General features: G+C 53.8%; 3 protein-coding genes across 3 annotated transcripts in view; 2 read left to right on the plus strand and 1 right to left on the minus strand.

The window, feature by feature from the left end:
• Positions 1 to 916: 916 nt before the first annotated feature.
• On the plus strand, positions 917 to 11,525 carry LOC103173809 (macrophage mannose receptor 1-like). Its single transcript, XM_042345940.1, has 8 exons — positions 917 to 1,130; positions 2,586 to 2,658; positions 4,627 to 5,004; positions 7,609 to 8,073; positions 8,463 to 8,588; positions 9,142 to 9,219; positions 10,207 to 10,304; positions 10,787 to 11,525. Exons 2-8 carry the CDS (start codon positions 2,619 to 2,621, stop codon positions 10,871 to 10,873), a joined length of 1,272 nt encoding a protein of 423 aa, XP_042201874.1. The 5' UTR covers positions 917 to 1,130; positions 2,586 to 2,618; the 3' UTR covers positions 10,874 to 11,525.
• Positions 11,526 to 13,932: 2,407 nt separating this feature from the next.
• LOC103172233 (RNA-binding protein 4B) lies at positions 13,933 to 20,372 on the plus strand. The gene is made up of 4 exons (XM_007885031.2): positions 13,933 to 14,278; positions 15,299 to 15,605; positions 16,308 to 16,939; positions 20,201 to 20,372. Exons 1-3 carry the CDS (start codon positions 14,174 to 14,176, stop codon positions 16,931 to 16,933), a joined length of 1,038 nt encoding a protein of 345 aa, XP_007883222.1. The 5' UTR covers positions 13,933 to 14,173; the 3' UTR covers positions 16,934 to 16,939; positions 20,201 to 20,372.
• Positions 20,373 to 21,415: 1,043 nt separating this feature from the next.
• LOC121851860 (RNA-binding protein 4B-like) overlaps positions 21,416 to 25,970 on the minus strand; it is a 4,930-nt gene continuing 375 nt past the window's right edge. Inside the window, exons 2-3 of the mRNA XM_042345946.1 lie at positions 24,773 to 25,404; positions 21,416 to 21,476 (exon numbers count right to left, since the gene is read on the minus strand). Coding sequence (XP_042201880.1) covers positions 24,779 to 25,404 — 626 coding nt within the window. The 3' untranslated portion in view covers positions 21,416 to 21,476; positions 24,773 to 24,778. The remainder of the gene's footprint in view (positions 21,477 to 24,772; positions 25,405 to 25,970) is intronic.

Genomic DNA, 25,970 nt, shown 5'->3' on the forward strand with positions numbered 1-25,970 from the left:
TCTGGATTCCCCCTCCACCACCACCCACCAGAGGAAATAGTTTCCCTGTCTCTACCCTTTCGAATCCCTTTATTACTTTAAACACCTCAACCAGATCAGCCCTCACTCAACCTTCCAAACTCAAGGGAATAGAGATCGCGTTTATACAACCAGGCCTCGTAATGGAACCCTTTAAACCCCGGTATCATGCTGGTGATTCTGTGCTGCACCCCCTCCCCACAGAGCCAATATATCCTTCCTGAGGTGCGGGGCCCAAAACTCATCGCAGTCTCCCGATGGGCCTGACCAAGGCTCTATATAGTTGGAGCATCATTTCCTCTCCTTTATATTCCAGCCCCTGGAAATGAAGGCCAACATCCCATCAGCCGCTTCAATAACGTTGTGTGGCTGTGAGCTGGTTTAGTGATTGTGGACGTGGACACTCAAATCCCTTTGCTCCTCCACAATTCTTAGTTTCTCACAATTTAGAAAATATTTTGTTTTATTATTTTCGGATCCACAATGGATGACCTCACACTTCGCCGCATTGAATGTCATCTGCCACTGTTTAGCCCACACACCTTGTTAAACTTCACCAGCGGAGCTGGACTGGTTTCATATTGTACCAAATTCTTCTTTGAATACTTCCCACTGTGGGTCTGTGGGTTTACCCATTAACAGTTCAGGCCAGGTTACTGTAGTTCATTTATTTCTTATCCCTTTGAAGTTTGCCTCGCTTCAATTTAAAATCCCGATTGCGACTCTCCTTCTCCCTCTCAAACCTTATGTCAAATTCAATCATATTATGGTCACTATTTCCAAGATCTTCCCTTATAGTCTGGTTATAAAGAGCCTTTCACATCTGGAGGACGTCCCAAGGCGCAGGACAGTCAGGGATCTGGACCCCAGCTGGGGGTTGGGATCAGGAGCGAGTGGATGGCGAGGAGGGAGGGGAATGAAAAAAAGGCTCTGTGTCGCTCCAGGAAACAATTGCTGATGATTTGCTGAGGAGGAAGCAAACTGCTGGAGTTGGTGTGTATATAGTTGGAGCGCTGTGGTTTCAGAGTTACTGTGGTTGCCGGGTATCTCACAGCCTCCACAGGAGCAGCCACACTGACCCCAGGACGGAGGAGTGACAGGACGTCTGGAGGGTGAGTCTGTGAAGTGACTCCCACAAAATATACAGTCAATTCACTTTAAGGTGTATTCTGATATTGTCCTGATATCCCTCTGTGTAAAAAGAAATGTTTTACCTCTTGTCTCCCTCAGTCTGATCCGGTGATGATTTGAAGTTACTCTATGTCCAAGTTGTTGTTGTTGATGCCTCTGGTTTGGGATTCACTGACCAGTGGAACTTGGTAGATGTCTCTGGTGTTGGCTTGAGAGACACAGACAGGGCTGCGAGTTCAAGCCCACATCGGAGGCTTTGAGCTCCCAGTCTTGGCTGCCGTTCCAGTGATGTTCTGACGGCATTGCTAGTGGTTCTGGTTCTGTCCTTCAGGTGAGGAGTTAGACTGAGCTGCTGTCTGTCTGTTCAGGTGGACACTGAACATCCTGCAGCACAATTGGGAAAGAGAATTTCACCCAATGTCCCGGCCGACAATCCTCCAAATCAATTGCTCGTTCACCTCATGGCTGTGTGTGGGGGGATTTGATTGTATCCAGCGCCTTGGGACGTCCTCCCGACATGAAAGGCGCTTTACACACGCAATGTGTTGTTGTTGTTGTTGTGCAAATTGGTGTTGTGTTTGTCTCAAGTCACTGCACTTGACAGTAAAAACTGAAAATAGTTCTCAGACACTTTATACCTGGAATTACACCTCCATCTCAAGGCAAACCTCATTGCCCACTTTCTGTCATCTCTCTTTCATTCACTGCCACTCTCTCTCTCACTCTCTCTCTCTTTCTGTTTCTCACGTACTTGCTCTCTGTGACTCTTTCACTCTCACAATGTCTCATACTCTCGTTCACTGTCACTCACACTCTCTCTTTCTCACCCTCGGTATCCCTGTCTGTCACTCTCCCTCTCTCTCTCTCTCTCTCTCTCTCTCTCACTCACTCACACTCTTTCTCCCTCTCTGTCGCTCCCTGTCTGTCACACTCTCACCTTCTCTGTCTCTCTCTCCCTCACCCCCTTTCACTCATACGCTCCCTCTCTCCCTCTGTCTCTCTCTCAATCTCACACACTCCCTCTCCCTGTCTCCCTCACTCTTTGTCTCCCTCTTTCTCTCTCTCCCTCTCTCACTGAGTCTCCCTCACACTTGCTTTCTCTCCTTATCTTTCCCTCACCCTCTCTGTCTCCCTCTCTCTCTATCCCAGGCTCTTCCTCTCTCTCACTCTCACTCTCACTCTGTCTCTCACTCTCTCTCACTCACTCACTCACTCACTCACTCATTTCTCTCTCTCTCACTCTCTCTGCCCCTCTGTCTCTCCCTCACCCTCTCAGTCTCTCTCTCACTGTCTCTGTCTCTCCCTCACCCTCTCAGTCTCTCTCTCTCTCTCTGCGTCTCTCCCTCACCCTCTCAGTCTCTCTCTCTCTCACTGTCTCTGTCCCTCCCTCACCCTCTCAGTCTCTGTGCCCAGTAACATCGCCGCTTGTGTTGCAGACGCTGTTGTTGGTCTCCAACCCCCGGGTCACAATGAAGGACCTGTTCCTTCTGCTGTTGGTGCTGGTTCCAGGTCAGTCAACTCCCCCCTCACTGTCATTCCATATTTACCCCCCACACAGCACATCTGTCCCCACACACCCACACAGCACATCTGTCCCCACACAGCACATCTGTCCCATACCCCCACACAGCACATCTGTCCCCACACACCCACACAGTACATCTGTCCCCACACCCCCACACAGCACATAGGTCCCCACACACCCACACAGCACATCTGTCCCCACACACCCACACAGTACATCTGTCCCCACACACCCACACACAGCACATCTGTCCCCACACAACCACACACAGCACATCTGTCCCCACACACCCACACAGTACATCTGTCCCCACACACCCACACACAGCACATCTGTCCCCACACACAGCACATCTGTCCCCACACAGCACATCTGTCCCCACACACCCCCACACAGCACATCTGTCCCCACACCCCCACATAGCACATCTGTCCCCGCACACCCACACAGTACATCTGTCCCCACACACTCACACACAGCACATCTGTCCCCACACACAGCACATCTGTCCTCACACACATCACATCTGTCCCCACACACAGCACAACTGTCCCCACAGCCCCACACCAACACATTTGTCCCCACCCCCACACACACAGCACATCTGCCCCCAACCCCCCCACACAGCACATCTGTCCCCACCCTCACTCAGTCACTCACTCACACAGTCACTCACACAGTCACTCACACACACAGTCACTCACACGCTCACAGTCACTCAAACAGTCACTCAAACAGTCACTCACACAGTCACTCACTTACAGTCACTCACTCACTCACACAGTCACTCACACAATCACTCACACAATCACACACTTACAGTCACTCACTCAGTCACTACAGTCACTCATTCAGCATCACTCACTCACACAGGCACTCACTCACCCTCACTCACACATTCACTCCTCACACAGTGTTTCAACAGTCAACTCAGTCACCCATTCACTCACACAGTTACTCGCTCACACAGTCACTTGCTCACACAGTCACTCGCTCACACAGCCATTCACAGTCACTCACTCACTCACACAGTCACACACTCACACAGTGAGTCACTCACATAGTGAGTCACTCACACAATCGCAGTCACTCACACGGCCACTCACTTACATTCACTCTCATTCAGTCACGACAGTCACTCACTCAGCATCATTGACTCACATAGGCACTCACTCACCCTCTCACACATTCACTCCTCCAACAATGATTCAACACACAGTCGCTCGCTCACACAGTCACTTACTCACTCACACAGTCACTCACACACACACAGTCAATCAGTCACTAAACAATCACTTACACAGTCACTCATTCACCTTCACTCACATGGTCACTCATTCACACAGTCACATAGTCACTCACAGTTGCTCACTCACACACTCACTCACTGCACACTCACTCACACACCCTCACTCACGCAATCACACAGTCACTCACACACACAGTCACTCACACAAATAGTCACTCACACACACAGTCAATCACACACACAGTCACTCACACACACAGTCACTCAACAACAAGAACAACAAGATTGCATTTATAGAGCGCCTTTCACGTCGGGAGGACGTCCAAGGCACTGGACAGTTGGTCGGGACTCGAGCATTGGGGGGAAAATGGTCAGGGTGACGGGAGGGGAAGGAGCGAGGAGGGAAGGGAAGGGAGGGAGTGAGGAGGGAAGGGACGGGAGGGAGGGAGCGAGGAGCGGAGGGAAGGGAGGGAGCGAGGAGGGGAGGGGGAGTGGGGGAGGGGAGTGTGGGGAGGGGGAATGTGCGGTGTGGTGGAGTGGAGGGGGAGTGTGGGCGGAGGGGGAGTGTGGGGGGAGGGGAGTGTGGGGGGAGGGGGAGTGTGCGGTGTGGGGGAGTGCAGTTGATCACCAATTGTCACCGATCCTCACCTTCCCGTCATTTGCTCCAACAAACACGACGACAGATGTTTCCTCCTCTTCGCAGCGGTACAGACCATCCAATCCCCGGACAGAGAGTATCACAGGATCGACACGACCAGAACCTGGACTGAAGCCCAGGAACACTGCCGCAGTCACTACACGGATCTCGTGAGCATCCGGAGCCCAGAGGAGAAGAGGCTCATTGATCCCCTGTTTGTTGGCGGTCAGTGGGTCTGGATCGGGCTGTACAATAATGACCAGACTGAGGTCGGCTGGAAATGGTCAAGTGGAGACAACGTCAACTATAATCACTGGGGATATTGGGAACCGAATGATTACATGTCCGGATCAGTCTGTGTCACTGTGCGCAACAGTGGAGATGGTGATAGTGTTTGGATTGACACTGAATGCCATCTCACATACCATTTCGTCTGTTTCACAGGTAATGAGTGTGTGGCTGACACGACACGTGAGCCCCGCCCCCTCCTGCTGTCACTCACTGGGCTGTCCAGCCATGAGGGGCGGGGCTGGAGGACTGACCCTCATGCCCAGCTCCGCCCCCTCCTGCTGTCACTCACTGGCCTGTCCAGCCATGAGGGGCGGGGCTGGAGGACTGACCCTCATGCCCAGCTCCGCCCCCTCCTGCTGTCACTCACTGGCCTGTCCAGCCATGAGGGGCGGGGCTGGAGGACTGACCCTCATGCTCAGCTCCGCCCCTCCTGCTGTCACTCACTGGGCTGTCCAGCCATGAGGGGCGGGGCTGGAGGACTGACCCTCATGCTCAGCTCCGCCCCTCTTCACAATAACTAAAAGTTTATAAAAATGATAATTTTTTCACCCAATCAGTGACTGTTTGTGGGACGTCGCTGCGCACTATTGGCTGCCGTGTTACGCCCACAAAATACAGTTACTACACTTTGCAGTGTATCCTGTGAAGAGCTTTGGGACGTCTCGAAGACACGAAAAGGCGCTGTGACAAGTGCCAGAATTATTATTATTATTATTATTGCTAATAATATTTTCTCTTCGCAGCTCTGTCCATCCAATCCCCGGACAGAGAGTATCACAGGATCGACACGGCCAGAAACTGGACTGACTTACAGTCACTCACTCACTCACACACAGTCACTCACACAATCACTCACACAATCACACACTTACAGTCACTCACTCAGTCACTACAGTCACTCATTCGGCATCACTCACTCACACAGGCACTCACTCACCCTCACTCACACATTCACTCCTCACACAGTGTTTCAACAGTCAACTCAGTCACCCATTCACTCACACAGTTACTCGCTCACACAGTCACTTGCTCACACAGCCATTCACAGTCACTCACTCACTCACTCACACAGTCACACACTCACACAGTGAGTCATTCACACAGTGAGTCACTCACATAGTGAGTCACTCACACACTCACAGTCACTCACACGGCCACTCACTTACATTCACTCTCATTCAGTCACGACAGTCACTCACTCAGAATCATTGACTCACATAGGCACTCACTCACCCTCTCACACATTCACTCCTCCAACAATGATTCAACACACAGTCGCTCGCTCACACAGTCACTTACTCACTCACACAGTCACTCACACACACACACAGTCAGTCACTAAACAATCACTTACACAGTCACTCATTCACCTTCACTCACACGGTCACTCATTCACACAGTCACATAGTCACTCACAGTTGCTCACTCACACACTCACTCACTGCACACTCACTCACACACCCTCACTCACGCAATCACACAGTCACTCACACACACAGTCACTCACACAAATAGTCACTCACACACACAGTCAATCACACACACAGTCACTCACACACACAGTCACTCAACAACAAGAACAACAAGATTGCATTTATAGAGCGCCTTTCACGTCGGGAGGACGTCCCAAGGCACTGGACAGTTGGGTCGGGACTCGAGCATTGGGGGGAAAATGGTCAGGGTGAGGGAGGGAGGGAAGGAGCGAAGAGGGAAGGGTAGGGAGGGAGTGAGGAGGGAAGGGATGGGAGGGAGCGAGGAGCGGAGGGAAGGGAGGGAGCGAGGAGGGGAGGGAAGGGAGGGAACGAGCAGGGGGTAGAGAGTCAAGAGGGGAGCTGAAGCTCACACACACAGTCACTCACACACACAGTCGCTCACACAATTCACTCACACAGCCACTGACTCATACAGTCACTCACACAGTCACTCATTCACAGTCACTCACAGTCACACACCCAGTTACACATAATCACTCACTCACACAGTCACTCATTCACACAGTCACTCACAATCACTCACTCCCTCACACAGTCACTCACTCATTCCCTCACACAGTCATTCACTGACTCACTCACAGTCACTCACTCACACAATCACTCAGTCACTCACTCACATAGTCACAAAGTCATTCACACATACAGCGGGGAGGGGAGTGTTGTGGGGGGGTGCGGAGTGGGGGAGTGTGTGGGGTGCAGAGTGTGGAGGGAGACTGTGGGACTGGGAGTGTGGGGGCGAGGGGGAGTGTGCGGTGTGGGGAGTGGTGGAGGGGGAGTGTGGGGGAGGGGAGTGTGCGGGGTGGGGGGTGTGGGGCGAAGGGGAGTGTGCGGTGTGGGGGAGGGGGAGGGGGAGTGTGCGGGGAGGGGAGTGTGGGGGGGAGTGTTGGGGGGGGGTGTGTGGGGGTGGGGAGTGTGCGGTGTGGGGAGTGGGGGGGAGGGGGAGTGTGCAGGGAGGGGGAGTGTGGGGGGAGTGTGGGTGGGGGAGTGGGGTGGGAGTGTGGGGGGGGGGAGTGTGGGGTGGAGGGGGAGTGTGGGGGGGGGGAGTGGGGGAGGGGAGTGTGGGGAGGGGAGTGTGGGGGAGGGGAGTGTGAGGGAGGGGAGTGTGGGGGGAGGGGAGTGTGGGGGAGGGAGTGTGGGGGGAGGGGGAGTGTGGGGGGAGGTGGGGGGGAGTGGGGGGAGGGGGAGTGTGGGGGAGGGGAGTGTGGGGGAGGGGGAGTGTGGGGGAGGGGAGTGTGGGGGAGGGGGAGTGTGCGGTGTGGGGGAGTGCAGTTGATCACCAATTGTCACGATCCTCACCTTCCCGTCATTTGCTCCAACAAACACGACGACAGATGTTTCCTCCTCTTCGCAGCGGTACAGACCATCCAATCCCCGGACAGAGAGTATCACAGGATCGACACGACCAGAACCTGGACTGAAGCCCAGGAACACTGCCGCAGTCACTACACGGATCTCGTCAGCATCCGGAGCCCAGAGGAGAAGAGCCTCATTGATCCCCTGTTTGTTGGCGGTCAGTGGGTCTGGATCGGGCTGTACAATAATGACCAGACTGAGGTCGGCTGGAAATGGTCAAGTGGAGACAACGTCAACTATACTCACTGGGGACATAGGGACCCGAATGATTACATGTCCGGATCAGTCTGTGTCACTGTGTACAACAGTGGAGATGGTGGTGGTGTTTGGAATGATGGTGTCTGCGACACCAAACGCCCTTTCCTCTGTTTCACAGGTAATGAGCGTGTGGCTGACATGACAGAGTGATCTCAGCAGCGACTCCCGGGGGCTGTGGGCAGTGGGCGGTGGGTGTGGGCTGTGGGGGGCGGTGGGGGGCGGTGGGTGTGGGCTGTGGTGCGGGCGGTGGCGGTGGTGGGGGCGGTGGGTGTGGGGTTGGGTCACTGATGTTCTGGGACAGTGCAGAGAGAGAGAGCTTTTCTCTGCCTCTGACCTGCGCTGTAACCAACATCGCTGTCCATCAGATGGGAATAACGTACCACAGGACGATCCGGAGGTCGCCCGAGTGTGTGTTTTATTGCTGGTAACTGCAGTGCGTGAATGTGGGGTAAGAGATTAGAACGGTCCCCTGTACAGGGCCCGTAACTCCCACGTGTTTATTTCCAGAGAGAAAGACACCAACAACAGCTCCGTCCACTGCCGCTCCTGAAACCGCCCCATCCACAGCCGCCAGAGACACCTTCACCCCATCACAGAGCCCAGCGACCGAGCCCACCTCCCGCTCAGAGCCAGGTCAGTGTCCATGGGCTGCCCGTCAGGGGCTGTGTTTCTGACGGTGGCTCCGACCAAAGTTCCTCCGCGACTTCAAACCCTCTCGATTCCCGGCAGGTGATACGTTGGGCGAGTTTCCTCGCTCCACACACCTGTTTACGTAGCAGTAAATAGGAACCCGGTTGTTGGTCGATTGGTGGTTTGCTTTTCCAGGGATAATAATACTCTCCACAACTTTTTAAAATAATAACAATAATAATTTGGTCATTGAATCCACGCTGTTTGTGGGAATTGGCTCTGCACAATTCGCTGCCGCATTTTGCGCACAAACTGCACAGTCACTACACTTTACAGTATATCCTGTGAAGCGCTTTGAGACGTGATAAGGCGCTGTGTCAGATGCAAGGCTTATTAATATTAATATCATTATAATTATATGAGCTGATCCCCTTCTGATTGTGGACAACATGAAGGATCATGTAACCTGGTGCTTGGCTGCTGGGCTCTGGGCTTGAAGTAATAACTGGGAGTGTGAGCCGAGACGCCCCGAGTAATGCTTCTCCTGTCTCCACAGATAGACAACCAACACCCTCTCCCCTCCCAGTGAGGCCTTCAACCATCGAGGATCAGGGATTCTGTGATGATAACCCTGGTCAGTGCACTTTGTGTCAGAGCGATTCTCAACCAGTCGACAGCTCTTTACATTGTCTTTGCTGTGTCACCTGGACTCTGCGACCCCAACCCCCCAACCCCACCTCAACCCCACACCAACACCTCATCCAACCGCCCCCCCAATCACCAACCCCCACACCTCACTTCACCCACCTCACCTGACTCCACCCGCCCCCCTCCCCGTTGAGTCAGTGCGACCTCACCCTCTGGAGGTATAACACTGGGGACAGGAGGAGGCCATTCAGCCCTGGAAGCCTTTTCAGACAGTTTGTTAAATTGTGGCAGATCTTTTCATCAGATTCGCCGCCTTTTCTCCACAAACCCCGTTACTTCCCAAATGATTGTCTTACATTTGCGGTGTTGAGTTAAGATGATATCCCACCAATGGCGCTCGCATTCCTCTCTCTGATCAGGGCCAGTGCAACGGGAGCCATAGGATTCTCAGGACTGAGCCATTGTGTGTGTGGGGTGAGGGGGAGGAGGGGATCCTCTCACTTGTTTTCAAATCCCTTCATGCCCTCGCACCTCCCTTCCTCTCCGACCTGCTTACCCCCCTTCCCGTACCAACTGTCTCCGCTCGACTGGCTCCGTCATCCTGTTTGCCCCTCGAGCCCTCCATTCCACTATTGATGGCCGTGCTTTCAGCCAGTGGGCCCCCAAACTTTGGAACACACTTCCTCTATTCATCCCCCTTGTCCCTCCTGCCCCATCTTCAGGTCGTGCCTGAAGACCTTCTTCTTTGACCCGTGCCTACGGTCACCTCCCCCCGGCTCAGCGTTAAGCTCCATCACTGTCGAGCGCTCTGGGACACTGCCCTGCGTAATTGGCGCTGTGTAAATGTGAGTTGTTGTTGTTGTTGTTGTGATTCTCTGACGATGGCCTCGGTTTCGTCTCCGACTCCAGCTGTGGGTCACCAATTGAAGAACCAGTGCCTAAAACTGAGATTAAGAAACTCTTTGTTGTTTAGAATGCCATTTGGTGCCTTTAACTCTCAAGATCACTTACAAGGGAAATCCTCCGACTCCTGAAGAAATTGAGCGATTGGAGGTGTCGCTTTGGGGCCAGGTAAGTCACTGGACCTGAAGTGTTGCTTCGCACCGTGAAAACATGGGCCCCAGCCCTGACCACACACTGAGCTACAGCTTCCTGTAGCCTTCCTCTTGTCGCTGTTTCCAGTCTCAGGTGGACGTCAAAGATCCCACGGGACAGTTGGAAAAGAGAAGGGAGTTTCTCCCTGTGTCCTGGCCAGCAATCCTCCAAATAAAATTGCTTGCTCACTCCTTGTGGGAACTTGTTATGTGCAAATTGGCTGCCGCGTTCAGCCTAGAAAAAACACACTTTACATTAGTTCCTGTGAAGCCCCTTGAGACGTCCAAGCAGCACGAAAGACGCGATAGCAATCGCAAGGACGGTTATTACCATCATATTAAATGGGATTGTCCCTTCACAAACCCACCAACTTTCTGTAAGTCACTGAGGTCTCTCTCTCTGTCCGGCCCGTGCTCCGAGCTGCTCTGATCTCCATGTTAATTGGTTGTTTTATTCAGTTACACGAGAGGCTGAAGAAAGCGTTCCCCAACTTGACTTTCGGGAGAGTGAAGCCCAAGGAACGCTCTGCTGACAAGAATCCCTGAGGGACGAGGGTACCGGGATAAGGAAAGGCCAGCAATGCCTGGGCACAGCTTGTGTCCTGTTCTCTCAGCAGTTGCTGCCTTACCCCTGGCTTTAGAGGGTGTTAGGAATGCTTGTGTTTCTGCCTCGTGTTGTTTGAGGCGATGGTGATGGGTTAACACTTGAGCTCAGCTTTACCCCAATGTTGTGACAAAGGGAGTTATTTTACCGCTTGCTTATTGTAATCCAATAGTTGTGATTTTACGCGTTGTTTTATTGTGCGGCTAAGAAATGAGTAGCGTTATATTTGACTTCCCGAGCGGACACGGGCTTTGCTTCCCGTCATGTGGTTCCTATAATAAGTAGTTTAGAGATAAACGCTCCTCTGACGTGGAGTTTTGAATGGATTGATTGGCATGAGGGGTGACAGCAATAGATGGAGATTGAAGTATGTTTTTTGTTGTTTGAGCCGATGGTGATGGGTCAACATTCTCGCGATCAGCTTTACCCCAACGTTGTGACAAAGAGGGGGTTATTTTGCCACTTGTTTATTGCAATCCAATAGTTGTGGATAATCCGGAGATAAACATGGAAACCGTTCGCGTTGTCACCGTGTGCATTTGTATCACCTCATCTGTAACGTTCCGATTCCCATTAAAGCTTCTTGAACACAAAGTGCGGAGGGAAAGTCGGGCACGTGTTCTGTGAGCTTTGCTGTCGGGTGGTGGGTGGGTCTCCGCTCCCCGTGTCCGGCCAGAGCCGAGGCTGGAGAGGGGAATCTGCACTGACCCCTGACCTGGGAGCGTGGACGGACGCACAGTGTAGGGGGAGCTTCACGGTGTCTCTGATGTCACGGGCTGCCGAGCCAAGCGGTGACGTCACGCCACGGCCGAGTGACGTGTCGCGCTGCCTGGTGACGCGAGGGGCGCGGTGACGTCACGCCGCACACCGTCGCTGAGTGAAGCCGCTTCTCCGCACCGCTGCCTCACGGCGGCTCCTGTTCACTGTTATTGTCTCCTGTGCAAAAGAGGGAGTGAGAGAGACAGAGACTGAGAGTGAGAGATAGAGAGAGAGACTGAGCCTGAGAGGGAGAGAGAGAGTCAGAGAGATAGAGAGAGGGAGAAGAGAGAGGGAGACAGAGACTGAGAGGGAGAGGGAGGGAGAGAGAGGGAGAGGTAGAGGGAGATAGAGAGGGAGAGACAGAGACTGAAAGGGAGAGAGAAGAGAAGAGACGAAGGGAGAGAGAGGGAGAGACTGTGAGGGAGAGAGAGATAGAGACTGAGAGGGAGAGAGACTCAGGGGGAGAGAGAGGAGAAAGAAAAAAGAGACAAACGTTTCAGAGAGATAGAGGGTGAGAGAAAGTGAGATAGAGTGAGGGAGAGATATATATATATAGAGAGAGATAAAGCGAAAGAGAAGAGGAACAAAATTAAAAAGAAGAAATGTAGAGAAGAAAAGCCGGTGACGTGAGAAAGAGAGAGGGAGAGAGAGAAGAGAGGGATGGATGTTTTGTAAATTTAATAAAATAAAGAAGAAACGGAAAACAAAATAAGCCGATGCTGTGAGAGAGAGTGACAGAGAGAGTGAGCGAGTGTGACAGAGAGAGTGAGAGAGTGTGACAGAGAGAGTGAGAGAGTGTGACAGAGAGCCAGTGGAGTTTGGCGAGGGTGGGAGTGATGGGGTCGGGCGAGGGAGGGAGTGATGGGGTCGGGCGAGGGAGGGAGTGATGGGGTCGGGCGAGGGAGGGAGTGATGGGGTCGGGCGAGGGAGGGAGTGATGGGGTCGGGCGAGGGAGGGAGTGATGGGGTCGGGCGAGGGAGGGAGTGATGGGGTCGGGCGAGGGTGGGGGTGATGAGGTCTGTTCTCTCTTTCTCTCTCTGTCCTGTTTTTCCTCCCTCTCTCTGGTCTGGCAGTTTGCCATTTGCCTCTCTCGTTTTTTTTCGCCCTCCATTTCTTCCTTGTGTCCTGGAGGTTTGCGTCTCTCTCCCTGTCCTGGGCTTTTGCCTCTGTCTCTCTCCTCTCCCTCAGGCGTTCTCTCTGTCTCCCAGAGGTTCTCCAGCCTCAGGCCCTGTCATTAAAGCCTCTCTGCTGTCCCTTTCTCCGCAGGTTTGACTTGCATCGCGATGAGTAGCGCGGGGCGGACCCTCAGGGTCTCGTGGTTGCGTCCAGCAGCGGCTGTGAGCATGGCCGACGCGAGCTCGGGGTTCTTTCCTCGCATTTTCCTCCCTGAGCTGTGAGCACGGGTCGGGGTCCTGCGGAAGGAACGGGCGTCGTGGGTTTTATTGTTTTGTCTGTGACCGATCCGGGTGGCGTCATGGTCGCTGGCGGAGAAGGTGTCGCGGGACCGGGTGGACATTTCACTCGAAACAGTTGTTCCCTGTTTCTGCGTCAGAAATAAAACACTCAGCGTGGACCCCAGCCCACGTCGTTCCCCTCGTCTCTCCTTTCCACAGTTGCACCTTCATGCTCCAGTATAAGTGCTGCATTGTCAGATAACAACAACAACAATAATCCTGGCATTTGACCCGGCGCCTGACCACGTTTTCGAGACGTCTCAAAGCGCTTCACAGGATTCACTGTAAAGCGTAGCGACTGTGCGCTTTGTGGGTGGAACGCCAAAGAGACGGAGTTGTGAGTTTACGTGGCCACGTTAACGCGCTCACATCTGCCTTCACATGGGCACCGCTGTACATCTGTGCGCCACGTGGGAAGGGAAAGCACATGCTGGCTGGTTGCCAGCATGAAAGATGGCGTCGGCATGCCTTCCCCCCACCTTTCTGCCATCTTTGATATTGGCAACGCGACTGATTGAGGCACACGACTGACCGGATGTGCGGTGGATGGCGACCAATCAGATGAGGTGGGCGGGCGGGGTCTAAAGATGATTGACGCACAAGGGGACCAATGAAATAAGGTGGAGCGTGTGTGCGCGGGGGGGCCGGTGACGATCTAAGGCAGTCGAATGATTGTTGGAAGGGGGCGGTGCAGCGGGGATGATTGACGCGCAGAAACACCAATCATAGGACGACAGGGTGCGGTTTGAATGTGACTGACGGGCGGCTGGTCCAATGGAAGCGCGAGGCACGTGGTGCGGATTAGGCTCCGCCTTTTCCAACTGCCTTTCCTTGTCGTCGGCGCCATTTTGTGTCTGAGGCAGTGATTGAGGGAAAGAGAGAGAGAGAGAAGAGGAAGGGAAGGAGAGAAAAGGAAAAGAAGCCGGTGACGTGAGAGAGTGTGAGTGTGTGAGAGAGAGAGAGCGAGTGAGAGAGAGTGAGTGAGAGAGAGAGAAAGGAGGGGGTGAAGGAGAAGAAGAGACAACAAAGATGGTGAAAATCTTTGTGGGGAACCTGCCGAGGCCGACCACAGGCGACGAGATCCGCTCCCTGTTCGAGAAATACGGCGAAGTGAGTGAGTGCGACCTGATCAAGGTGAGAGAGTGATTGACAGCCGTTACCATGGGGACAGAGAGTGATTGACAGCCGTTACCATGGGGACAGAGAGTGATTGACAGCCGTTACCATGGGACAGAGAGTGATTGACAGCCGTTACCATGGGGACAGAGAGTGATTGACCGCCGTTACCATGGGGACAGAGAGTGATTGACAGCCGTTACCATGGGGACAGAGAGTGATTGACCGCCGTTACCATGGGGACAGAGTGATTGACCGCCGTTACCATGGGGACATAGAGTGATTGACCGCCGTTACCATGGGGACAGAGAGTGATTGACCGCCGTTACCATGGGGACAGAGAGTGATTGACCGCCGTTACCATGGGGACAGAGAGTGATTGACCGCCGTTACCATGGGGACAGAGAGTGATTGACCGCCGTTACCATGGGGACAGAGAGTGATTGACAGCTGTTACCATGGAGACAGTGAGGGATTGACAGCGCACACCATGCGCACACCATGCGCACACCCCGCCTCCCTGTACATGCACTTGGAACTCAGACAACCGAAGCTGACGTTCCAGCGCAGTACTGGGGGGAAACAGTGAGAGCACCGCATTGTCGTGGAGGCTGTCCTTTGGATGAGACGTTAAACTTCACTCACACCCTCCCTCCCCGTCTGTGCCCCGTACAGGACGGCCGTTAAAGATCCCCTGCGGTGCTGTCGGGAAAAGAGAGGGGACTTTTTCTCCCATTGTCCTGGTCGACAATTCTCCCCCCCAACCCCAGATAAAATCGCTCCCTCCGCAAATATTTGCGGGACGTCCCTGTGCGCAAACTGGTTGCCACTTTACACCCACAAAATACACAGTCACTCCACTTTACAGTATAATAATAATCCTTGCATTTGATACAGTGCCTGTCACGTCTTCGAGACGTCTTAAAGTGCTTCACGGGATATCCTGTATAGTGTAGTGACTATTTTCTTGCCGAAACACCCTGCAATATTAACTGCGAGGATTATTATTATTATTGTTTTCTCCCTGTTTCTGAGCAGAACTATGGCTTTGTCCATATGGACAACAAGGAGGCGGCGAAGGAGGCCATTAAGGCTCTGCACCACTACAACCTGCATGGCGTCTCCATCAACGTGGAGGCCAGCAAGAGCCTCAGCAAATCCTCCACCAAGCTGCACGTGGGCAAAATCAGCTCCTTGTGCACTAGCGAGGAGCTGCGCGCCCGATTCGAGGAGTACGGCTCCGTGCTGGAGTGCGACATCGTCAAGGACTACGCCTTCGTGCACATGGAGCGTGGAGAGGACGCCATGGAGGCCATCAAGGGGCTGGATGGCTCTGAGTTCAAAGGTGTGAGGGACTATGGGATGGAGTTACAGAGGGTGGGAGCAGAGAGGCTGAAGCCCCGACTGCTGATGGTGGGGTGGGCTGGGTGGGGGCGGAGCCCGGTGAGTGGAGGGACCGGACAGGTCGACACACACAGAAATCAGCTGAAGCGTTTAGTGAAAAATCTTGCGAAGACCAGCGGAGCAAGGCGCTGTGTGGAATGTGAGGATTATAATAATCGGGCAGCGCCATAGGGATTGTCAGCAGTGCTGTCGTTACCTGTGTTTCTCTCTCCCCCCCTCTGTGGAATCCGGTAGCTCAGTGGTTAGAGCGTTCGCCTCGCAAGTCAAAGGACCTGGGTTCGATTCCCAGTCAGTTCAGACAAACCGTTGGGCAAGTTTCCTAACTCCACACACAGACATACACACCCACGCCTCTGTTTATCAGCAGAAAGTAGGAACCCGCTTGTTAGTCAATTGTCGAATCGTTTTCGGGAGTAATAATCCCTTCAAAATAATAATAATAATAGTGTGATCACTCAACCCACGACTGTTTGTGGGACGTTGCTGTGCGCAGTTGGCTGCCATGTTTCTCCCATAGTATACATAGTCACTACACTTTACAGTGTATCCTGTGAAGCGCTCTGAGACGTCGCAACAATGTGATAAGGGGCTATGTCAAATGAAAGTTATTATTATTATTTCTCTCTCTCTATCTGTCTCTCAGGGAAGCGGATGCACGTGGAGTTGTCTAAGAGCCGGCTGAGGGTGCAGCCGGGGATGGGAGAGAAGAACACATGTTTCCGGTGCGGGAAGGACGGCCACTGGTCTAAGGAATGTCCCACTGACCGGCGGGCGGAGGACGTGGGTTACCCCGAGTACCTGGATCCCTACTCGATGGCCCCGCGCTATGGGGTTGTTGATTACTACGAGAAGTACCGGGCAGGGGCTTACGGAGCCGTGGGCATCCCCTACCCGGACCCCTGGGCCACCCCGCTAGCCTCCTACAGCAGCACCATGAGAGACCGCATGGGCAAGGCCCTGGACCCCTATGACCGCGATACGTTGGCTCAGACGCAGCCTTACTACAGCCGGGATCGCAGCCCCCTCCGCCGCTCGGCTGCCATGGCCTCCTACAGCAGCAGCTACGGCTACGAGACTGGGGCTCCCCTGGCAGCCTCCTACACAGCCTCCTACACGGCCTCGTACAACGCCTCCTACAGTGCAGCCTATAGCACAGGCTACAACACCTCCTACAGCACAGCCTACAGCACTCCCAGTGTCACCGCAGCTTCAACCTCAACCTCCACCCCCACTGACACCTACGTGGAGACACAGTACTCAGCCTACTGACCCCAGGTGAGGGGCGCTCGCTCGTTAGCTCGCTCACTCACTCACTCACTCACTCACTCATTCGCACGCTCACTCGATCACTGACTCAGTTACTCACTCGCTAGCTCACTGACTCTGCCTCTCGCTCAGTCACTCTCTCGTTCACACACTCGCTCACTCACTCGATCGCACAGTCGTTCGCTCGTTCACTCACTCGTACACTCGCTCACTCCCTCGCACACTATGATATGGGGTAATTGGAGTTGAGGTACAGATCAGCCATGATCTAATAGAATGGTGGAACCGGCTCGAGTGGCTAAATGGTCTCCTCTTGTTCCTATGTTCTGATCTTCAGTGGAGTCCTGTAGTTTTAAGTGGTTAGAGCGCTCGCCTCGCAAGCGAGAGGACCTGGGGTTCGATTCCCAGGCGGGTCAGGGTGAAATGTTAGGCAATTGTCCTTACTTCACAAACACACGCCTCTGTTTGCCCAGCAGTAAGTAGGAACCCAGTTGTTACTCAATTGGCTGATCGTTTTCCGGGGGTAATAAAAAAAATAAGTTGGTCACTCAATCCACAGCTGTTTGTGGGGACATCGCTGGGCGCAATTGGCTGCTGCGTTTCGTCCACAAAATACATAGTCGCCACATTTTACAGTGTATTCTGTGAAGCGCTTTGAGACGTCTTGAAGACGTGATAAGGCGCTGTATCAAATGCAAGGATTATTATTAATATTATTTGGCGCTGGAGGGGCATTGTGGGGGGTAATCTGTGCATATGCTATGTGGGGAGTGTGGATGATAGCCATGGGGAATGTGTATTTATGCCTGTGTATGTTTGTGTGTGTTTATGCCTGTGTGTCTGTATGTATGTGTGGTTCACATGGGGTATGTATGTGTGTGTCTGTGTGTATGCCTTATGCCTCCAGATATAAAAGGCGCTTTACAAATGTAATGTTGTTGTTATTGTTTCTGTATGTATGTGTGGTACACATGGGGAATGTGTCTGTGTGTTTTTGGTATGTTGGTAGTGTGTCTGTGTGAGGTACACTTGTGAAGTGTGTGTGTGTGTAAAGTCCACCTGGGGAGTACGTGTGAGGTATGCGGGAAGCGTGTGTGTGTGAGGTATACTTGGGGAGTGTGTGTGAGGTCCACTTGGGGAATGTGTGTGTGTGTGTGTGAGGAACAACAACTTGGATTTATATAGCGCCCTCCACGCCGGACGGAGTCTCAGAGCTTCACAGTGACGGATCCCGGGGCCGAGCCGGGGGGAGGGGGTGGTAGGTGACCAAAGGCACGGTTGAAAAGAAAAGGGCGGTTCAGCAGAAATCTGAAAAGAGGAAGAGAGGGGGCGAGGCGAAGGCTGTGAGGAAGGGAGTTCCAGAGCCTCGGGGCATAGTGGCTGCAAGCACGGCCGCCGAGGGTGGAGAGGAGGACTCGGGGGACAAGGAGGAGGCCAGACCCGGAGGAACGAAGGCAACTTGGGGAGTGTGTGAATGTGTGAGGTCCACTTGGGGAATGTGTTTGTGTATGAGGTACGTGGGGAGTGTGTGTGAGGTACGTGGGGAGTGTGTGTGTGAGAGGTACGTGGGGAGTATGTGTGCGTGTGAGGTACGGAGCGAGTGTGTGTGAAGTACGTGGGGAGTGTATGTGTGTGTGAGAGAGGTACGTGGGGAGTGTTTATTTCCTCTCTCGATGGCCAAGCTGATATTCCGTCCTCCCTGGGATAAGGGGTGAGAGCGGCGACCGAGGTAAGGCCTGGAGCGCGGTGCAGCTCGCGGTTGGGGGGGGCGGGGGGTGAGCTGACGTGTGTCTCGCTGCTCTTCACCACGACAAAGACCCTCTGTAGCCTCCCCACCAACCCCCTCCCTCCCCCCTCACACCCCTGTCTGTCGCATTCAGTGGCCTGAAGGAGCTGAGCAGACTGATCGCTGGGCGCCCGCCCCACAGATACACACAGAGCCAGACAGACAGACAGTGTGAAGCCTGTGGTCGTGTCAAGGAGAATGGTAACCACAGGGTGTGCTGGCTGAGAGACACACAGGCACACAGACACAGGCACACACATACATACAGACAGGCAGACACACACACAGACAGGCAGACACGCACACACAGACAGGCAGACAAACACACCCACAGGCAGACACACACACACAGACAGGCAGACACACACAGACAGGCAGGCACAGGCAACATACAGTCAGGCAGAGACACACACTGACAAATAGATACACATTCACAGACACACACACAGACAAGCAGACACACAGAGAAACACAGACAGGCACACAGACACACACACACACAGAGGTGGAATGGATGAACCCACTGTTGTCATCGACACCAGAGGATGGTGGTGTCAGGGGTAGTGAGGGCTTGTGGCAAATTACACTCTTTGCCCCCTTGTCCCCATCCCTCCTTCACTGGTGCTTGGGGGAGTGCGAGAGAGAGGAAGCGATCGAGTGGCTGGAATTGCTCATGTGTTGTTGACTTCGGGATTTGCTGGTTAACCAACTACAACCGCACAACTTGCCATTGTTATCGCTGTCTGGCTAAGCTTTCCCGCTGCTTGTCCAGCTTAGGATCACCCTCCCCGTTAGATAGGGCTTTGGCTGCAGGGTTAACAGGAGCTGAGGGGGAGGATTCCCTGCCTCCAATGACTGGTTGGCCCTTCCAGGTCCTGTTGATGATCCAGGCCGGGCTGTGCTGTTATCAGCAGTGAGTGACCTGGAATACTGAGGACCCACCTGGCTCAGGAACCAGACTAGAGACAGTCCCAGAGGCCTGGCTGGATTTCCACACTCCATTGCCAGACATGTCACGTTGGGGCCATGTTAACTCTGAGGAGACCCCACTGACTTCTGCTTTATCCTGTCCCCCTCATGGATAGTCAGTCACTGCGCCCCGAAACTCAGGAACACTTCCCTCACTCCTCCTGCCTCGCCCCTCCTTCCGTTCCCATCTTCAGGTCACGCCTGAAGATCTTCCTCTTTGACCGATCACCCCCCCCGGCTCAGAGTTGTGCTCCGTCACTGTCTGCCCTGCGTGAGGGACGCTGTGTAAGTGCAAGTTGTTGATGAGGGGGTGACAGCATTTATCAGGAGCTTCCGAGCCTTTTTGGGAGGTGGCCTGGGTGTGCGGCCTCTCATTGCTGGGGAGGGGGTATGTGAAAGGCCAGTGTGTGCCCCCCTCTCTCTCTCCCTCCCCCCCCCCACACCCACCGCCCCCCGCCCTGCCCTCCTGCTCGCTGGCTGCTGTGAGCATGTTGACGATGTCTTTTCTTTCACAGGTGCTAATTCCCACCACAGTCTCGCGGGTTGCCGGCTCCGTCCGTTCACTGCTCGGGTCTTAACGGCGACGGGAAATAGCGCGGAGGACATCGCTCGCGGCAGCTTCTCTTTGTATTGTGCCCCCTTTTATCCCTCCCTCTCTCCCCTCCCTCTCTTTTCTCTCCCTCTACCTCCCCCACCCACCACCGCGCCCAGTCTGGACCCACCTCCCCTCCCCCCTGCCTGGAGCACGTGATGTTTATATATAACTATGTTTCTGGTTTGGTAGCTAATGTGTCCGGCCTCCAGCCTGTCCACAGGGTAGAGAGATTGTCACCGTGTAGAGAACCTGCAATAAAAACTATTCTACCTGACGACCCGAGTCTTCCTTTACATCAACTCTGCTCTCTGTCTGTCTGTCTCTCACTGTCCATTAGTGGGTGTCTGTCTGTCTGTCAGTCTGTTGCTCTCTCCATCAGTGTGGGTATGTCTCTCTGTGCATGTGTGTGTGTCTCTGACATTATTGGGCTGAGTAACTGGGCTATTATTGGGCTGAGTAACTGGGCTATTATTGGGCTGAGTAACTGGGCTATTATTGGGCTGAGTAACTGGGCTATTGTTGGGCTATGGGTTGGTTATTGGGCGGGTCGTTGGGCTATTGGGCTATTATTGGGGTTGGTAACCTGGTCAGTGAGTTACTGTCATTAACTTCCGGTTTGAGGGGAATTTATGCACTTCCGGAAGCCACCGGAACCGGAAATAGAAGCCGTGAAGCTGGTGGAGGTGAGAGAAAGAGAGGGGGACAGAGAGAGAGAGAGAGGAGGGCGGGGGGGCAGAGAGAGAGGGGGATAGAGAGAGGGAGGGATAGAGAGAGAGAGGGGGGGATAGAGAGGGATAGAGAGAGAGAGGAACAGAGAGAGAGGGATAGAGAGAGAGAGAGGGGGGACAGAGAGAGCGAAGGATAGTGAGAGAGAGAGGGATAGAGAGAGAGAGGGTTAGAGAGAGAGAGAGGGGGGCAGAGAGAGAGGGGACAGAGAGAGGGAGAGGGGGGGGACAGAGAGGGATAGAGAGAGAGAGGGGGGGATAGTGAGGGATAGAGAGAGAGACAGAGGGGGGATAGAGAGGAATATATATATAGAGAGAGAGGCAGAGTTTATTACAGCCACTGACCAGAGAGAGGGAGAGACAGAGACTATTACAGAAAGATAGAGAGAGAAGTAACCAGGTCAGTAGTTAAGACCCGAGCAGTGAACGGACGGAGCCGGCAACCCGCGAGACTGTGGTGGGAATTAGCACCTGTGAAAGAAAAGACATCGTCAACATGCTCACAGCAGCCAGCGAGCAGGAGGGCAGGGCGGGGGGCGGTGGGTGTGGGGGGGGGGAGGAGAGAGAGGGGGGCACACACTGGCCTTTCACATACCCCCTCCCCAGCAATGAGAGGCCGCACACCCAGGCCACCTCCCAAAAAGGCTCGGAAGCTCCTGATAAATGCTGTCACCCCCTCATCAACAACTTGCACTTACACAGCGTCCCTCACGCAGGGCAGACAGTGACGGAGCACAACTCTGAGCCGGGGGGGGTGATCGGTCAAAGAGGAAGATCTTCAGGCGTGACCTGAAGATGGGAACGGAAGGAGGGGCGAGGCAGGAGGAGTGAGGGAAGTGCTCCTGAGTTTCGGGGCGCAGTGACTGACTATCCATGAGGGGGACAGGATAAAGCAGAAGTCAGTGGGGTCTCCTCAGAGTTAACATGGCCCCAACGTGACATGTCTGGCAATGGAGTGTGGAAATCCAGCCAGGCCTCTGGGACTGTCTCTAGTCTGGTTCCTGAGCCAGGTGGGTCCTCAGTATTCCAGGTCACTCACTGCTGATAACAGCACAGCCCGGCCTGGATCATCAACAGGACATGGAAGGGCCAACCAGTCATCGGGGACAGGGAATCCTCCTACACAATTCCTGTTAACCCTACGAGCCAAAGCCCTATCTAACGGGGAGGGTGATCCTAAGCTGGACAAGCAGCGGGAAAGCTTAGCCAGACAGCGATAACAATGGCAAGTTGTGCGGTTGTAGTTGGTTAACCAGCAAATCCCGAAGTCAACAACACATGAGCAATTCCAGCCACTCGATCGCTTCCTCTCTCTCGCACTCCCCCAAGCACCAGTGAAGGAGGGATGGGGACAAGGGGGCAAAGAGTGTAATTTGCCACAAGCCCTCACTACCCCTGACACCACCATCCTCTGGTGTCGATGACAACAGTGGGTTCATCCATTCCACCTCTGTGTGTGTGTGTGTCTGTGTGCCTGTCTGTGTTTCTCTGTGTGTCTGCTTGTCTGTGTGTGTGTCTGTGAATGTGTATCTATTTGTCAGTGTGTGTCTCTGCCTGACTGTATGTTGCCTGTGCCTGCCTGTCTGTGTGTGTCTGCCTGTCTGTGTGTATGTTGCCTGTGTCTGCCTGTCTGTGTGTGTGTGTCTGCCTGTCTGTGTGTGTCTGCCTGTCTGTGTGTGTCTGCCTGTCTGTGTGTGTGTCTGCCTGTCTGTGTGTGTCTGCCTGTCTGTGTGTGTGTGTGTGCCTGTGTCTGTGTGCCTGTGTGTCTCTCAGCCAGCACACCCTGTGGTTACCATTCTCCTTGACACGACCACAGGCTTCACACTGTCTGTCTGTCTGGCTCTGTGTGTATCTGTGGGGCGGGCGCCCAGCGATCAGTCTGCTCAGCTCCTTCAGGCCACTGAATGCGACAGACAGGGGTGTGAGGGGGGAGGGAGGGGGTTGGTGGGGAGGCTACAGAGGGTCTTTGTCGTGGTGAAGAGCAGCGAGACACACGTCAGCTCACCCCCCGCCCCCCCCAACCGCGAGCTGCACCGCGCTCCAGGCCTTACCTCGGTCGCCGCTCTCACCCCTTATCCCAGGGAGGACGGAATATCAGCTTGGCCATCGAGAGAGGAAATAAACACTCCCCACGTACCTCTCTCACACACACATACACTCCCCACGTACTTCACACACACTCGCTCCGTACCTCACACGCACACATACTCCCCACGTACCTCTCACACACACACTCCCCACGTACCTCACACACACTCCCCACGTACCTCATACACAAACACATTCCCCAAGTGGACCTCACACATTCACACACTCCCCAAGTTGCCTTCGTTCCTCCGGGTCTGGCCTCCTCCTTGTCCCCCGAGTCCTCCTCTCCACCCTCGGCGGCCGTGCTTGCAGCCACTATGCCCCGAGGCTCTGGAACTCCCTTCCTCACAGCCTTCGCCTCGCCCCCTCTCTTCCTCTTTTCAGATTTCTGCTGAACCGCCCTTTTCTTTTCAACCGTGCCTTTGGTCACCTACCACCCCCTCCCCCCGGCTCGGCCCCGGGATCCGTCACTGTGAAGCTCTGAGACTCCGTCCGGCGTGGAGGGCGCTATATAAATCCAAGTTGTTGTTCCTCACACACACACACACACATTCCCCAAGTGGACCTCACACACACTCCCCAAGTATACCTCACACACACACGCTTCCCGCATACCTCACACGTACTCCCCAGGTGGACTTTACACACACACACACTTCACAAGTGTACCTCACACAGACACACTACCAACATACCAAAAACACACAGACACATTCCCCATGTGTACCACACATACATACAGAAACAATAACAACAACATTACATTTGTAAAGCGCCTTTTATATCTGGAGGCATAAGGCATACACACAGACACACACATACATACCCCATGTGAACCACACATACATACAGACACACAGGCATAAACACACACAAACATACACAGGCATAAATACACATTCCCCATGGCTATCATCCACACTCCCCACATAGCATATGCACAGATTACCCCCCACAATGCCCCTCCAGCGCCAAATAATATTAATAATAATCCTTGCATTTGATACAGCGCCTTATCACGTCTTCAAGACGTCTCAAAGCGCTTCACAGAATACACTGTAAAATGTGGCGACTATGTATTTTGTGGACGAAACGCAGCAGCCAATTGCGCCCAGCGATGTCCCCACAAACAGCTGTGGATTGAGTGACCAACTTATTTTTTTTATTACCCCCGGAAAACGATCAGCCAATTGAGTAACAACTGGGTTCCTACTTACTGCTGGGCAAACAGAGGCGTGTGTTTGTGAAGTAAGGACAATTGCCTAACATTTCACCCTGACCCGCCTGGGAATCGAACCCCAGGTCCTCTCGCTTGCGAGGCGAGCGCTCTAACCACTTAAAACTACAGGACTCCACTGAAGATCAGAACATAGGAACAAGAGGAGACCATTTAGCCACTCGAGCCGGTTCCACCATTCTATTAGATCATGGCTGATCTGTACCTCAACTCCAATTACCCCATATCATAGTGTGCGAGGGAGTGAGCGAGTGTACGAGTGAGTGAACGAGCGAACGACTGTGCGATCGAGTGAGTGAGCGAGTGTGTGAACGAGAGAGTGACTGAGCGAGAGGCAGAGTCAGTGAGCTAGTGAGTGAGTAACTGAGTCAGTGATCGAGTGAGCGTGCGAATGAGTGAGTGAGTGAGTGAGTGAGCGAGCTAACGAGCGAGCGCCCCTCACCTGGGGTCAGTAGGCTGAGTACTGTGTCTCCACGTAGGTGTCAGTGGGGGTGGAGGTTGAGGTTGAAGCTGCGGTGACACTGGGAGTGCTGTAGGCTGTGCTGTAGGAGGTGTTGTAGCCTGTGCTATAGGCTGCACTGTAGGAGGCGTTGTACGAGGCCGTGTAGGAGGCTGTGTAGGAGGCTGCCAGGGGAGCCCCAGTCTCGTAGCCGTAGCTGCTGCTGTAGGAGGCCATGGCAGCCGAGCGGCGGAGGGGGCTGCGATCCCGGCTGTAGTAAGGCTGCGTCTGAGCCAACGTATCGCGGTCATAGGGGTCCAGGGCCTTGCCCATGCGGTCTCTCATGGTGCTGCTGTAGGAGGCTAGCGGGGTGGCCCAGGGGTCCGGGTAGGGGATGCCCACGGCTCCGTAAGCCCCTGCCCGGTACTTCTCGTAGTAATCAACAACCCCATAGCGCGGGGCCATCGAGTAGGGATCCAGGTACTCGGGGTAACCCACGTCCTCCGCCCGCCGGTCAGTGGGACATTCCTTAGACCAGTGGCCGTCCTTCCCGCACCGGAAACATGTGTTCTTCTCTCCCATCCCCGGCTGCACCCTCAGCCGGCTCTTAGACAACTCCACGTGCATCCGCTTCCCTGAGAGACAGATAAGAGAGAGAGAAATAATAATAATAACTTTCATTTGACATAGCCCCTTATCACATTGTTGCGACGTCTCAGAGCGCTTCACAGGATACACTGTAAAGTGTAGTGACTATGTATACTATGGGAGAAACATGGCAGCCAACTGCGCACAGCAACGTCCCACAAACAGTCGTGGGTTGAGTGATCACACTATTATTATTATTATTTTGAAGGGATTATTACTCCCGAAAACGATTCGACAATTGACTAACAAGCGGGTTCCTACTTTCTGCTGATAAACAGAGGCGTGGGTGTGTATGTCTGTGTGTGGAGTTAGGAAACTTGCCCAACGGTTTGTCTGAACTGACTGGGAATCGAACCCAGGTCCTTTGACTTGCGAGGCGAACGCTCTAACCACTGAGCTACCGGATTCCACAGAGGGGGGGAGAGAGAAACACAGGTAACGACAGCACTGCTGACAATCCCTATGGCTGCCCGATTATTATAATCCTCACATTCCACACAGCGCCTTGCTCCGCTGGTCTTCGCAAGATTTTTCACTAAACGCTTCAGCTGAT

This window comes from Callorhinchus milii, unplaced genomic scaffold (assembly GCF_018977255.1).
Source record: "Callorhinchus milii isolate IMCB2004 unplaced genomic scaffold, IMCB_Cmil_1.0 Scaffold167, whole genome shotgun sequence".
Lineage (NCBI taxonomy): Eukaryota > Metazoa > Chordata > Chondrichthyes > Chimaeriformes > Callorhinchidae > Callorhinchus > Callorhinchus milii.